Here is a 16,803-nt window from a genome sequence, read left to right on the forward strand (position 1 = left end):
CACAGGTGTACCATGGGAAAATAGGTAAAAAAAAAAAATAAAAGTATCAATGACCTGTCTTTATTTCACATTGTGATAACAGCGCCCAGTCTTCTTCAGAGGCATCTGCTTATCACTTTGATGTGTCTTTGACTTCCACGTAATAATTCCACCAAGTTCATTTTGTCTTTTTGAATGATATGTTAAAGTAAAACAAAATGAACTTTCTGGAATTATTGCGCAGAAGTCAAGGACACACCAAAGCAATCAGCAGACGCCTCTGAAGAAGACTGGCAGTTGTCAGTCGAAACATGTTAGATCAAAGTAAATTTCCTCAAAAACAGTTCAAATGAAACTGTAACATTAGAAATTTTTAGGAGTCAACGAAATAAAAACAAACACTGCAGAACAGTCTGAATTCAGGCACTTAAAAGATCTTGATTTTATTTTGTGTGGTAATACAAAAAGCATTCAGAATTATAGAGGATAGCAGAGAAGATCCCTTTCATTGACTTCTGTTAGATCGTACACATAAAATGACTAATAATTATTACATACGAGCCGTGTGTTTTTTTTCTCTGTGGCTACATCACAAGTACCTAAAGCCCTCCACCCGGAGCATGCATGGTCTCTTAGCTGTAAAGCCATCGCAACCGTTCTCTTCGTTATTGTTGACATATCAGTCGTGGGAAAAAAAACGAAAATTAGTATGCAATGAATTAACTGGTTATTTAACTCAACAGATGGCACTGATTGGACGAAATGAGTGGAGCTCATTTAAAAATAGATCTGAGGTGTTGGCAGGCCTTTCTGAGTCACTTTCAGGTTGTTTTAGTTATGACAAGGGGTTCATTTTAGCCCAATTATAACATGTTTAATGGACACAAGAAGATTGTGTTTGGTGTGCAGGTCGTTCTTATATTATCTCTAAAAAGATCAAAGACAACTCCATTCACAAAAATCACAAAAGTAAAAAGACAACCCTCATTACACCGTGATTTCTTTTTGGACAAGTTCTGTTACTGAATTAACTGTAGTGTCTCTTTATTTTTTTTGAAGAGTCAGTTTACATCACCAGGAAAAAGTGTGAAAAAAAAAAAAACATGGAAGTGTGAATATGAATAACCAGATGCCAGTTCATGTATCCAACATTAAACACGTTTTGTAAAGCAGTCATCAAAGACCAATGTAAATCTGGTGTTTGTTATGCTGAAGTTCAAAATCTCTGTTGTTGGTGCATTTTGAGTCACCAAGACTTGGAAATATCATGACATACAGCTTCTCTAAACAATATTCCGGAAAACCTAATAAACAAATTTGAAAAGAAAAAAAAATAACGTTCCGGAATGATTTTTAAGAGCATTTCCAACAGTTTTTCTTTCGACCATGTTTGCTGAATTTGAATAATTTCAGGCTCATTTTTACAAACCAATTGCTTGAACCCAGGAAAAAAAATCCCCTATAAATACCGTTCTACCTAGAAAAATAACTGTGCAAAGTATTTGATAAATGGGAAGGCTACTCCAAGCATCCATGAGCGTAATAAATAAAATGGAAGACGAGATGACATTTTTTTTTAAGTAAAGTTTGGTCAGGCTGGAGGAGTTATTCATTTGTGAGAGCCAAATGACACACGTTCTTTCTTTCATCCTTTAAGGTTAACTCAGGAAAAATTGAAACAAAAAAATGAAAGTGAGAAGATTGGTGAAACATTCAATTTGTCTGATCGAACACTAACTGTAAGAAGCATGGACTCCTAACACAGGTAGGAATGATACGTTGAAAGCAGAAGACCTGCATGAGTGCGAGGAGCATCCGCCATGGTTGTGACCTGTCATTTGCATAAATGTGCGGTAGAGTGTGGAGTCCAGCGCTCGCGCTCTGGCCACACCTTGATGTTAATGGAGGGAGGTTGTTTCCTTTTTTATTTTGAAAAAGAAGCAAAAACTTGGCCCCGGTTCGTATCTTCATTTCCACCGTGACTCCTGTTTCCATCTGCTGCTCTGAAGTCTCATCTGTCTGTAGTGTGGCTGTAATGAATCCAGCTGCTGCTGCTGATTTCTTCCTTAACGTGTGTGTGACAGCAGCCGTTTTCCATCCAACCAACTCAGTTGATTACATGGTGAAGCCCGCCACCAATCAGATTGCACTGTTATTATGGACTACCACCAAAATGCCATCCAGAATCGATGTATAAACAGGCTCCCCGAACAAATCTCGATTGTCTCATCAAAATGAAGTCTGTCTCATTAAGTGAAGTCCTTCAACCAATTAAATAATGCAGATCATAAACAGATCTTTCAGTCCGACCAATTGGGTGTTTTTTTTTTTTTTTCATTTAGTAAACGCAGCCACCACGGCCCACATCAGTTCATTGGCATTGGGCTTTATGCTCTCCTTCTCAGGCTCCAACTCCAGCAGAGAATGGACTCTCTTCATGCCAACGTCGTACTGTTCATCCTGGAGCGGGGCGAAGGCGTTCTCCAGGACGTCGGACGAGTGAGCCAGGAGGATCAGGGCGAGGACGCGCTTGTCCATACGGTGAGGATCGTTCACCCACTTCTCCAGAACCGAATCCTGGACCTTTTTAACAAGGCGCTGTAAAGAGCAACACGGATCAGAGAGATGTATTACCACAAACAATAGAACTGAAACTGAAAAAGTTCACGCAGATAAGGGTAGGGCTTTCTTTCAAAATCTTAAAGCTTCTGGAGACAAACTTTTTTTTTTGTTGTAAAAATCAGACAAATCCGTAGCTTACTCCTTATATGTAGTAGTATTTATACGAATATAGGCCTCAATCAATTGAAAATCTTTTGCTAGAAATAAGGATCTAGACGGGTGAAATTGCCACTTGAAAGTTTGTTTTCATCTCCACCATAAACATGCATTGCGGGATGTGGAGTCCTGCAGACATATGAAAAGAAGTAGTTTTTACTTCATTCTTATTTAATGTGTTTAACCCCAAAACTCTTCCAAAGTGACTTCCCAACACTCTTCCGGTGTATTCACGAACTGAGAGTCATGGCAAAAAATAGTACATGTCTATTTAGGGTTTTGCACAGAAAGATCCAAATCCCGCCAGAATTGAATGTTTCACAAAGTGTGGCAATATCATGGGGAACAAAACTACAACAAAAATAGTGTTGAGTGAATCACTGTCCTCATTGTCTGGCAAAGGAACAGAAGAAATCACAATAACAATGGAAAAAAAAAAAACAACTTCTCGACAACCGTTTACGGAATCCACATCCCACAATGTAATGCATGAATCTATTCTGACAATACGAATGCAAAACAAAATTTCAAGTAGCAATTGCAACCTTTTACATCTCAGACTGTATCTTACAAGATCTGAGTTATTGGTGGCATTTCAAAAGACCACACCTGCACTCGAAAAGGACAATGCAGTATTTGCCACTGAGTGGTTCTTCAATAATCATGAGGTATGAAACAGAACTGAAATGAATCTGAGGCGAGGTCATCTTCACTACCTGTTTGATGGTGCTGTTGGTGAGTGGATGTGTGGTCATATCAAAGAGCAGGAAGTTCTGTTTCTCTGTCGTAAGCACGCCCTTCTCCACCAGGTTCTTGGCCAGGCGCTCTCTGACATTTCTCAGCTGGTAGTGCAGCTTCAGGGGATTCCAGGTCTCTCCTAAGAAGCAACGTAAACACTGATAAAGGAAACCATTGGGAAGTTATTTCTTAAAAGCTCAGTCAGTCATGACTGTAAATGACCCTAATAGGAGCTTTGGAGATTGCTCAAGGTTTACTTATATCCTATCACGCAAACCAAACAAGTCAAACCTGTTGTCCTGATTATAATACTGTGTCAGAACTGTGGATGACTCAGTAGGATCACTAAAAGTAGTTCTAGTTAGGAAAGGATTGGCGCATGTTTTCCTCATCTCACCACTCAGTAGCTCTATCCAGTTCTGGACGGTTTCTGGAGGCTGAGTTTCTTTAATGTGCTTAAGCGCTTCGTCCAAAAGCACGTCCCCCGTTGGGGAGTCACTCTTACAGATCACCTTGGAAAAAAAGAAAAGAACATTTAAAAAAGGATTTAGGTAACTCCAGTTTTAACTCTAAACTGGATTCCCACCCTGTGCAAACAGGAGTACGGTGGATAGGAAATGTAAGAAAAGAAATGTCTTTCACACTCAGACTGTCAAGTGTCGTACACGTATCGCTGTGTTAATATCTAACAGGCTGGGATGATTAAAAAGTAATGGCTAATCATTAAGGCCTTTAGTGAGGACAAAAGTTTTTTTTTTTACCTTAATACAAACATTAACGTGAACTCCAACTGAAGACAAAAATAAAGTAGGAGCTCCATCGAAACCCTTTTTCTTAACAGAAAAGATAAGATAACCTTTATTTAAACCAACTTACATTATTTATGCTATACAGATTAATTGCAAATAGAGCTGAAGGGATCAATTTAGTGAGTAATCAATCATGTTATTTAAGATAACACTACAAAATCTGAAACTGTTGACCAAGTTCTAACAATAACAATATGGCATTATTCTGTTCTTTCAGCTGTTGGAGAGAAAAATTTAGAAAACAACGTATAAACTAGGCTCAGAAAAGAGGTAGCACTAGCATCATTTTATTTTACACAACGTTAACTATAACTTGATTGTTTTATTTCTGATAAGGACGGTAAACAATGGGTAGCATGATGTACAACAGGGGTGTCAAACTCATTTTAGTTCAAGAGTTAAATACGACCAGTTCAATCACAAGTGGGTCACAGGTTTTAGGTGGAAAACGAACAATTTAAACAATAATGTGCCTAAGTTTGCACTCCCAGTTATAAATTAGACAAAGTATGGAAGGCATCAACAATATCTACTTAAATGTCATTTGATTTGTTTATTATTTTTTTTTTACCAATTTTTATCTGGAGAGATTTTGTGGAATATTGAGAAAAATTGCATGGATTTTGGAAAAATTTAGAGTTCTTACAACAATTTACAACTGAATTATGATAAAAATGACTGAGAACTGGCATTATTGGTTTTGTATGTTTATTTATTGTATCTCATTTTCTTTTACTTGTGTAAACTTGCATAACCTCTGTCCAGCACTTTGGTCAACATCTGTGGTTTTTAAATATTCTCTATAAATAAAATTGACTTGATCATTTGGTAATTTACACATTGATTCATTGTTCTCTCCATCATTTCCACTTTCTCACCTTCCTGGCCAGCAGGCTTTTTCTCCTGACGCCACAGGCCTCCAGTTGCAGCCTCCCTCTGAGGGCCAGCTCCACCAGCATACACCCGCGCAGCCCAGAAGAAATGCAGTCATTCCAGAAAGACGTGTAGCCCTGACGGGTAAAAGAAGGCGGAGAGGGAGTTCGCTTAGCTGACGTGGTTAAAGGTGCGTGTTCGCCATGGATTAGCGTGATATTGGGGCCAGTCACGTCACATCACTCACTTAAATCATGAGTAAACAACCGTAAAAGAAACCGCACTTAAGCACCATGACTCAGGGCATGTTTTTTTTAGTGTTGCCAGATTGATCCAGGTGAATAAAACATAGGCTTTGATTGGAAGAAGTTTTCAATATGTGAAGTGTGTTTTTTCCCCCAAAAGACAAACCAGCTCGTTCACTATCTAATAAGGTAAGGTAACCTATCTACAATAGCAAAGGTCAAATAAACCAGCTGCCATACAATCAACTTCTTTTCAGTGGGTGTAGAGTTATTTTGGGTTGATGTATCACTGGATTGTAGCCTAGGGCTAAGATATTTTCAAAAATAGATACTAAGTTACAACGTGTTTTAGCCAAGAGATGTGGCTGTTTTTTCCCTTTCAGGTCAGCTAGCTAATCTGCAAAGATTTTAGTGCCACATTGATCAAAATAACTTTTTATATCCCACCAAGAATGCAGAATTACAATAAAAATGATTCTTTCCAGAGCCAGGAGATTCAAACAACCAAACCAACAAACAAACTTTCCTTTAACTTAGGGGTGTCAAACTCATTTTAGTTCAGGGGCCAAACACAGACCAGTTTGAGCTCAAGTGGGCCACATTTTTTAGGTTGGGAAAATAGAAAATTCAACATTAACGTGCCCTAGTTTTCACTTCCACGTATAAATTATATATAAATGATAAAGTATGTGAGAATATCAGTCTCTGCTGGATCGTCACTTAAATTTCCCTGATTTTGGGAATTGGGGAAATATTGTGGAATAATTTGAGGACAATTTGTGAGATTTTGAGATTAAACATGACTGCCGCCATGTGATGTAAGAACAAGAAAACTGAGCTCTGTAAATATTTTGGAGTTTAATTGAATTTTTGTATTTGGATGGTATTTTGGCAAAATTACAATACTGCCTACATTAATCATAATAATGTCTATATATTTGATCTTATTTTGTATTAAATTACAGCATGAAAAGGACAGTTAGATGGATTTCTGAGTGTGTTCTAACCCAGACCTTCCCCTAAATAAGCCACACGACAGAATTCACTCACACGTGCTGTCCCTTAGAGGAGAAAAAGCAAAAAGTGGCACATATTGTGCAGCTGTTTGTTAATAAATGTGCCAGTGTGGCATTTTGCATCAGCAAATATAACCCAGAATTGTCTTTCTGGTTAGACTTTATTTGAATTAAAAGTATCAGGATTCATATTCAGGTCCATTTTACGTCGGCCTCGTTCTGTGACGACATGTTCATCAAAGTACCATGAATAGAACAAAACACTGAGTAAGAGGATGCAATTAATTCCTGGAACTGAGCCTTAGTTTGGTTTCGTTAGAAATGGTTGCCTCCAGGAAACGCCTAAAATTTTGAGTCTCCCGATAATTCAAAAGGTCTCGTACGTAAATTATTGTTATGTATATAAATATAATGCAATAATATAAATGCTGCAAAGTGTTGAAATCCTTAAGAGCCTGGAATTTTTTTTACCTGAACTCTCAAATGGCGAACAACAATGAAACTATTCTAGTAAGAAGGCAAGGTAGTCTAGGTGTCCACTTACAATTACAGTATTTATTACCATGAAGTCGTTTATCAGGAAACCCTGTGCTGCTGCAAGACTGGTATTGTGTCACACCATAAAAAAAAAAAAAACTAGCAAGTGGGTTTACTTATGCAACTGGACCATGTGACACAGTGTAAAAACCTAAATTGTAGAGTTGGCTTAATATTATTGAATGAGACGTTGCTAAACAAACATGCCGCTAGATGCATTGTGTGTGCAAACAGGTGCAGTGGAAAGAGTGATGGGAAGTGGAGGACATTACATTAAAGTACAATCCATCCTTGACGCAACTAGACAATTTCTTTAGTTAAAAATACAAAGTTAAATTCTGCTAATATTTGCTCTATTGGAGAAATACCAGCAGTTTCTGAAAGCTAAAGATTTGCTCTCAGCCAATGGTTCATTATTACGGTAATTCTACGTACACGTGACGGAATCATTAAAGATACCACTTTGTTTTGACGAAATCGTCAGACACGCAGAAGAGAACGACTGAAAGAGACCCAAATACTGGTGGATTTAATTAAAAAATGTCAGCAGGAAAACTCTCCTGGAGGATAAAACCTCCATGGAGGTTCAGAGAAACTTATCCTATAGGAAGTTAAGGTCAGTTATTTATTTAAGTGTATATTTAAAGATTATTTAATGTTTTGTAAGCCTTGAGGTTTTTTTTTGTTATAGTAGGAGACATTTCTCATTGTTTCAATGATAGCGAGATTTTAAGAAGGTTTTTGAGGTTTTTTAAGGACGGTTTGTTGTAATGCATAATAAAGGTGATAGACTCGAGTCAACGCTGATTTCAGATTGTTTTTAAGTCTTTGTTATGAAGAGAGAAATTGATTTTAAAACCTTATGGACAATAACATATTTATCTACTCTATTGTAATTTGCCATAACAAGGTAGATTCAAGAAAATGTTGAATACTGCCGGATTTGGCACAAGTGTTCACTTTTTTGGAAATCATATGGTCAACCAACCCTAAACTCCGTATACATTTGTTTATTTTAATTATTATTATAGCTTTTTAATCTGCCTATTTAAAAAATGACTGGGTGGATAAACAGTTTGATACTTATACCTGTTTTGAAATATTGTTAGAGGAGACGGAATATTTCCAAAATAAATAAACTGTTTTTGGTTACAAGTCCACGTAAAACCCACAATGCTCTTAAATATCGCTAGAGGTCAGTGTAATTCCTGTGTCACACACCGGCTAAAGAACGGTCACAATTCATTACTAGTGCACAAAAGCTCTTTGTTTTAAAACGTTTAGATGGAAACGACTCCGTTGAGCTATACGCTAAACTGTAGCAATTCATATTAGCTTTCGTGTTAATTAATGTCCAATTTTCACCTGACAACAGTCTTTGTAAACAATCACCAGTTCACACTAAGGTGTTAGACGTCATAATGATTAAAACTTTGCATACACCATGGATTTAAAAAAAAAAATTGAAACAAAAACAAACAAAAAAAAGTGTCGAGTTTAGGTTTAATGAGTGGGCTTGAAATGTACAGCTAATATTTTATGCTAACTTGTGTACATGCTAACTGCTAATGTACATTTACAATGTGACACTCTAGCCTAAAGACAACTCTAGTAACTTAAAGTAAACATCTGCAAACTTCCGGACACTTACGACAATTGAGTGTCTTTATTTGTTTTACACACGTAGCGTAGTTTTAGCTGCTGACGAAGTCGTCAGTCACCAATTGACAGGGGAACCAGTAGATCAGTAACGCCAGGCTGACAGCTCAAACACACACCTCTCGGTCCTTGAGGCCCAGGAGTAACACCTCCTCCATGAGTGTCAAACGGGTCTCCTTCGCATCCCCCTTGTCGTCGTCGTCTTCCTCCCCTCGGCGGGCCTCGTCCTCCTCCCCGCCGGACTCCCTCTCCTTGTCGGCGGCGGCGGCGCTGCGGATGGCCTCGGTCCTCCGCTGGACGAGGCCCGAGGTCCTTTGCGTGAGGGAAGTCATGTCTTCGTCAGCGAAGCGACCCGATCCGGACATTAGCAGCTAACGTGGAGCAGGAGGGAAGCCGCCCAACATGTAACCGAGGTGTTAATGCCGCGAAAGAACGAAGAGGAGACGGCGAGCGTGTCGTCTGAAAACGGCCGTTAAACCTAAGCTCGACTCGAGATTCCTGAAAGACTCTGCCCACTTCCTGATCCAACACAGTGGGCGTGCACTGTAGCGTCTTCTTCCTCTAATGGTTTCCGGCAGGCTGTACACTAAAAGAAGCGTAATGCTGCCCTCTTCTGTTCACTTAGAGTCACTCCATTTTAGATTCTCAAATAGAGGTTGGAAGATTGAAGATACCTCACGACTTCCTTATCTATTAAAATCGACTCTCTTCTTGGTGCAAATATTGACTTTATTGAAAACACTGTCAGCCCAAGAGTTGAAAGTTCTTTAAATAACGTTCCCCTTTCAACAGAATAACATCCACAGGCCAGTAGAACATGGGAAATAGTCTCAAGTTGACCACACTGACATAATCCATCCGGATGTTTGACTATTCGATTTAAATATGCAGCTAGTCCACAATGCCCCAGTCTTAATCTGGTTATCTTAACTTGATTTGATCGGCAAGTTGCCCACAGGAGTCTAGTGCCCTGCACACAAGGTTGACACTTAAAATAATGCCTCCCTCTAGACTCATTCTCCCACTCCCTTTGCCATTGCTGATACACAGTAGCTTTGAAAACACTGACACACTCAGCCTTCCCCAATCAGACCACATATTCAACGTGCACTGTAGCTGTTCCCACTCAATGACATTTCACAGAAAATATTACAACAATTAAAAAAGGAACAAGAAACAACGAAGGGGATATTACAACAATTTGAACTAAAAAATAAGAGAACAAAGTTCCTTGGCATGGGCATTAATAATTTTCTTTATGCATTTAAATAACAGAGAAATATCACTTTTTAAAGCAGGCCATCAAGGCGAGATTTTTGCCAAACGGCATTTGTGAATATAGAATTAGAAATAATAATAGTATATCACAGCAGAGTTTAGGTTTGAAAAAAAAAATGATGTGACGAGTATTTTAACTTTACAGTTTGACCCACGTCCCATTTGTTTTCATTGAGGAGGCGGGGTTTATGACCTTTACTGCATCCAGTCAGCAGGGGGAGCTCTAAAAATAAAAGCTTCATTGATCCAACATGGTGGCATTGGCTGTGACGTAGACGGTAGTTGTCTATGGTTTTGAACAGGAACGTAAATGCGTCTCAACAGATGCATTTAAGACTGTCGGAAATGTGGGAACTTGTTTTCATAAATTCCCAATCTAGTGGTACGTTAGAAGATTGCATCGATTGCGTGGACCAAAATATAACTCATTTTCAATTTCTTGAAATAGTAATAAATAGTAATAAAAATAATCACTTTTTCCAAATAATAATTAAATTAAATTAAATTATTTCCCCCTGTGATGAATTAAGATTCTGATTCTGAAATCAGTTTTCTTTGATTGTACAAACAGCTGATTAGACTTATATGATATGTGCATGCATATTTGCATGCTGATTAATTTATATTTATTCCTTATTTAAATTGTCATTCTTATTCTTGTGTTAATATAATAATGGTCTTGGTCTTTGTTTACTTTTCGCTTCAACCTTTTAATCATATAGGTATTTATTATTAATATTTTTTGTAGTGTTTCCTTTCACCTTGTTGTAATTTCTACTTGAAGCCACTGCAACAAAATCAATTTCACCCAGGTCAATTAAAGTATTTCTGATATAAACAGGTGCTGGTTATATAACTAGAATATCATGAAAAAGTAGATTTATTTCAGTAATAGCATTCAAAAAGTGAAACTTGCATATTATATTAATTCACTTCGCACATATATTTTAAATGTTTATTTATTTTGATGATTATAACTGGCAACTAATACAAATCCAAAATTCAGTATCTCAGAAAATTAGATTATTTAAGACCGATGCATAAAAAAAGATGTCTAGAAATGTTGGCCAACTGAAAAGTATGAACATGAAAAGTATGAGGATGTACAGCACTCAATACTTTTTTCGGGCTCCTTTTGCATGAATTACTGCAACGTGGCATGGAGTCTATCAGTCTGTGGCACTGCTCAGGTGTTATGAGAGCCCAGGTTGCTCTGATAGTGGCCTTCAGCTCTTCTGCATTGTTGGGTGTGGCGTCCTCCTCTTCACAATATCCCATAGATTTTCTAGGGCATTATGGTCAGGCAAGTTTGCTGGCCAATCAAGAACAGGGATACCATGGTCCTTAAACCAGGTACTGGTAGCTTGGGCACTGTGTGCAGGTGCAAAGTCCTGTTGGAAAATGAAATCTGCATCTTCATAAAGTTGGTCAGCAGCAGGAAGCATGACGTGCTCCCAAACTTCTTGGTAGATGGCTGCGTTGACCTTGGAACTAGGGAAACACAGTGGACCAACACCAGCACATGACATGGCACCCCAAACCATCACTGACTGTGGAAACTTTACACTCAACCTCAAGCAACATGGATTCTGTGCCTGTCTTTCTCCAGACTCTGAGACCTTGATTTCCAAAGGACATGCTAAATGTACTTTCATCAGAGAACATAACTTTGGACCACTCAGCAGCTGTCCAGTCCTTTTGTCTTTAGCCCAGGCGAGACACTTCTGACGCTGTCTCTTGTTCAAGAGTGGCATGACACAAGGAATGCGACAGCTGAAACCCATGTCTTGCAGACGTCTGTGGTTCTTGAAGCACTGACTCCAACTGCAGTCCAGTTTTTGTGAATCTCCCCCACATATTTGAATGGATTTTGCTTCACAATCGTCTCCAGGGCGTGGTTATCCCTATTGCTTGTACACTTTTTTCTACCACATCTTTTCCTTGCCTTCGCCTCTCTATTAATTTGCTTGGACACAGAGCTCTGTGAACAGCCAGCCTCTTTTGCCATGACCTTTTGTGTCTTGCCCTCCTTGTGCAAGGTCTCAATGGTCGTCTTTTGGACAACTGTCGGGTCAGCAGTCTTCCCCATGATTGTGTAGCCTACAGAACTAGACTGGAGACCATTTAAAGCAGGGGTTCTCAACTCGTCTCACCCTGCAAAAACATCTACGCCTTTTGGATCAGAGTTTTTCCTGTTGCATAACAGTTACTTGCTTTATTCCTCTCTTTAAATATGTGTAAATGCAGTTTAGGTTCACATTATTTGATGAGCGGTGACAGTCTTTGGCCTCAAGTGTCAGTATTTGTGTATTTATTAGATTAAATGGTTGAATTTAGACAAAACAATTCAATTTACAAGTTGTGTTAAATCATAATTTCCAGCACTTTCTACAGTTCATTTAGTTCAATCACCTGAAATTTTGGCAAGAATGTAAATTACTGGCTGCTTTCATTCTTCTCTCCTGTCTATTGTTATTTTGTGTATTATTTTGATTCTATCGCAATTTTGATTTCAATATGTTATGGCTGATTTTGTTTCATTTAATTTTTCATAAAAATGTAACAAAAAAATCCTGTATATGTATGTACATGTACATTTTCATATCTGTTTTTCTTTTATATGAGAAATGGAGTTAATCTGAAGTCGATTGCATTACTAATCTTTACCACTAGATGGCAGGCTGACTGCAGTAATTACTTTTCTTTGCTTCTTTTTTTTCTCCCTCCAGTCTTTTTCACTTGATCCTTTATCATAACCCCTGCCAATACATTTACTCTGCTCGCTCTCAAAAGCTTTAATACACACTATCAGATTTGATTGATCTATTCAAGTGCTATCAGGGCCTTTCCTGGAGTTTTAGTGTCACCTAAAGAAGATTATCTACAAACGAAAGCTTGCGTTCTATAAGTCTCACTGACTGTATGGTTGTTTTTATGGAAGCACTCCATCATCAGCAGGCTGTGATTTAGATGATATATTTCCAAATGTCCCCCACTTGACCTCTGTCTCCTTTACTTCTGCACTCACATTGTCAGGTGAAAAGCTGAGGACGGCGGCAAACCAGAGAGACCAACACTTGTTCTTTATTAGGGCAGAAATGTGCACTACAGAGGGACAAGAACAGATGGAAGTGGAAATATCAAAGAGCCAAAACATTGTGTTTCAGTTATACCTACAGAGCTCTTTATATTATATTAGCTTAAAGCAGGGGTTCTCAACCTTGGGGTTTGTGAGACACTGGGAGGGGGTCACCAGGTCCCTTCAAGAAACTAAGAATATTTTTTGAACAATTTCACCCAATGTCTTCTTTTTCTTGCCATATTTAAACCTATTTTCATCACTTTTTCTTGCCATATTTTTGTTCCTTTTAATGCATTTTTGCTCTAATTTCTGCCACTTCTCCATCAAATTTCAATGCATTCTTCGCATATTTTTTTCCACTTTCAAGACACTTTTTGCACATATAAACCCTTTCCACCACTTTTCCCACCTAATGTCTCATATGTTGACCCATTATTGTCACTTTTAGTCAAAATCATTTTGATTGAAATTCAAACATGGTGTACATGAAGCTCACAGCACTGTTCAGTCAGTGGAAATAGAGGATATTAGCACAGTCAACAGCCACTCCTACAAAGGTAGAGTCATAGTACACACACCAAAACAAAGCTATTACCTGTACATGGTGAATAAGCTAAAGCGTGGACCTGCAGCAGCAGCAGCAGGATGTCTTATAATACTTAAACAAACAAAAACATTTTTTTTCATCCCTTATAGAACCACCCCTATCCCATCACTGCCAGTGTTGTCATGAGATACAATACAATCCCCAGTCACATTTGAGATCTAATTATGCATCTGAAAGAGCAAAATAACCAAGCTGCCTCTGGATCAAGGCTTTTAAATGTTTCATCCAGAATTCCAAAAAGGTCCCCAAATTTCATTAAATTGTGCATTTTGAATGTTGGAGTGAGAATCTTATTTTCTTTAGCTTTAAGCAATACATAATGTCTGCTAACCACTGTGCATGTGTGGGCGGGACAGCGTCTCTCCACCTGAGCAGCACGGCACGCCTGACCAGAAGAGAAGCAAAGGATAGGGTCTGCTGTTTTTACATCGATAGCTGTACCACTCCATCGGTGACCCCAAACATAGCAACAAGAGGGTTGGGATTCAACTTAACGTTTATTATCTTGGATATGGTGTGAAATACCTCTGTCCAAAGTAGGGATGTAACGATTCACTCAACTCCCGATATGATTCGATTCATGATACTGGGTTCACGATACGATTCTCTCGCGATTTATTTTACAAAATGAGACTGTAGTCAAATGATGACTGAAAAATATTCCTTTATTTTTTTGGGGGAAAAAACTAGAAAATACTGTATTATTTTCCTTTTATTTTTCATTGTCAAAAGAATCCCTTGATAAACTATTCAAAACAATGCAATTTAACTAAAAATAAATCTTGAATGAAATAAATAAAGGAATAATACAAATGAAGAAGAAGCTTATTAATTTAAATTCTGGTTCTATAGTAAACAATGCAAAACTGCATAATAGTTCTTTTTCTTTTTAAAAGTGCAACTGAAAATGTATTTTGTGCCTTAACAATTGGACTTTAAAAAAAAAAAAAAAAACGTCATTGTATTTACGTCAGATATTTGTTTGGGCCAGCAGAGGGCGCTGGTAACCCAGTGGTCGGTTGGCATGCAGCTAATCTAGCAGAAGAAGAGATGCTATGCTAGCAGACAGAGCTAATAGAAAAACGTGACTTTTACAGATATTCACGTAATATTACAAATATTCTTTCGGTGCTAAAGGGGTAATGAATCATTTATTAACATGTAACATTAACATGTAAGAGTAGAAGGCGGCCAGAAAGAAAATAATAGCAGATTCCGCCCGCCGGTACACTGCTGACCAAGAGAAGAAATAAATATATAGCGCCCTCTGCTGTTTAAAAAAAGTACTGCGATTCAATTTTCAAAGTAGCGATGTCAATCGTGATACCTATGAATCGATTTTTAACTGCCTTATGATTAATCGTTACATCCCTAGTCCAAAGTTTACGAAGACTAGGGCATTGCCAATATATATGAATAAGTGATGCTTCAACACTCTTTTCGCTTTTGTCACAGTATGGGTCAATGTCAGGATAAAAACGAGATAGTTTAACTTTAGAGAGATGAGCTCTGTCTACCACTTTGAACTGGATGAGGCAGTGGTGAGCATTGAGAGATGATGTATTGCCGCGCTTAACTGTAGAGCCCCAAGCGTCTTCAGATAAAGACAGGCCCAATTCTTCCTCCCACGATTTTTTAAGTTTGTCTGTAGTGTCCTTCTTTAGGTCTGCCACCATGTTATAGAGGACTGAAATAAGTCTTTTATGATTTGGGTTCAGGGACAGGACCGAGTCAACAATGGTTGTTTCTAATGACGAGGGGCGATGGGAAAACTTTGAAATGAGAAATTGTCTTGCCTGTAGGTACCTAAAGAAGTTAGATTTAGGAAGATTAAACTTTCTGCTTAGCTACTCAAATGATGCTAGTTTACTGTCTATGAACAGATCTTTAAGGTGTGTAATACACTTTTAACTTCTTTTCACCATATTTCATGCTTATTTTTGCCAATTTAACCACATTCACGATTTGTCATGCCGATTATTTGCCAGTTTAAACTAATTGTTCCTACTTTTTATTACCACTTTGAGGCCAATATTGCCACTTTGAACCCTTGTTACCACTTTTTCTGTCGGTTTTTGGCCACTCTAATTTGCAACTTTTAACCAATTTCTGTGGTTTTTAAAATCCCATTTCACCACCTTTTTCATAATTTTTGCTCACTTTCAACCCATTTTATTTCAGATTAAAACAAGGATTTACATATTTAAGATGACTATATACTATGGCACAAATAATGATAAACTTTATAGATAACAGTGGATATTATTCAGATCAATAAATAAATGGTTATCACAGATTCATCATTTTTCTGACCTTATGGATGGGTCCTAAAAATCTGTCCCCTTTATTCCCCCTTATAGATGGCCCTGTCTTCTCATGACTGTTCTTCAATGTTCATGTCTGTGTTGAACCACCTTCAGGTACAGTGGGGGTCCCCGGTCTCTGGAACCTTTGTTTTAGGGGTCGCGGGCTGAAAAGTTTGAGAACCACCACCTTAAAGAACTTGTTATATATGACAGCAGAATGGTTTAATGTTCTTTAAAAATAAACTGGAGAAACATTTAATGAGTAAAACAAACATTCAAATCCCCTTAATAATATATGGTTGCATTACACTTTCATCTCTTCAAATCAAGTCTGGACTTACTCTAAGTGAGAAGATATTGTAGAACTCATAGTTATCCTTATACCTTGGATCCTTGGTTTTTGTCTGGTAAACCAGAGGTTAGTAATTTTCTGCTGGAATGCATGTAAAGAAAACATTATGGCTTTGATTATCTACTTATAGGGAATAACTAAGTAACATAATGTCATGAGATTTAGCCCATGACCAAAGTTATAATAAATATTGACAACCTGAGTTGATAGTTACACTAAATAAAGTAAAAAGATCTTCTTCATTTAGATCGTTAGAAACAAGTCACGTCAGACCCTTGAAATAGCACCAAGGGAAGATTCACCAGATGACTGGAAATATTCTCTGTGTAAACAACTGTCTAAACAACCGTCACTAGCAACTGTGCCTCACACTCTGACCATTTTTGTTGTAAAACTGCACACAGACCAGACAGACCTGACTACACACACATAGTAGTAGGCCTGGAAGACTTCTGGTTACAAACAGTCCAAATATTTCACTGAAGCATGATAATGGAGGAGGGACCAACAGATAGCAATACAATCAACTTAAAGAGACAAATGT

General features: G+C 37.9%; 2 protein-coding genes across 2 annotated transcripts in view; one reads left to right on the forward strand and one right to left on the reverse strand.

The window, feature by feature from the left end:
• Positions 1 to 393: 393 nt before the first annotated feature.
• LOC114473137 (Golgi phosphoprotein 3-like) lies at positions 394 to 9,186 on the reverse strand. Its single transcript, XM_028462552.1, has 5 exons — positions 8,754 to 9,186; positions 5,183 to 5,314; positions 3,893 to 4,007; positions 3,474 to 3,634; positions 394 to 2,577 (listed from the first exon to the last, which is right to left on the reverse strand). Exons 1-5 carry the CDS (start codon positions 8,997 to 8,999, stop codon positions 2,314 to 2,316), a joined length of 918 nt encoding a protein of 305 aa, XP_028318353.1. The 5' UTR covers positions 9,000 to 9,186; the 3' UTR covers positions 394 to 2,313.
• The window catches only part of itga1 (integrin, alpha 1), a 100,971-nt gene continuing 89,477 nt past the window's right edge, over positions 5,310 to 16,803 (forward strand). Inside the window, exon 1 of the mRNA XM_028462551.1 lies at positions 5,310 to 5,367. The gene's annotated coding sequence lies outside the window, so the exon portion shown is untranslated. The remainder of the gene's footprint in view (positions 5,368 to 16,803) is intronic.

The sequence above is a fragment of the Gouania willdenowi genome, chromosome 12 (assembly GCF_900634775.1).
Source record: "Gouania willdenowi chromosome 12, fGouWil2.1, whole genome shotgun sequence".
In the NCBI taxonomy this organism is placed as follows: Eukaryota; Metazoa; Chordata; class Actinopteri; order Blenniiformes; family Gobiesocidae; genus Gouania; species Gouania willdenowi.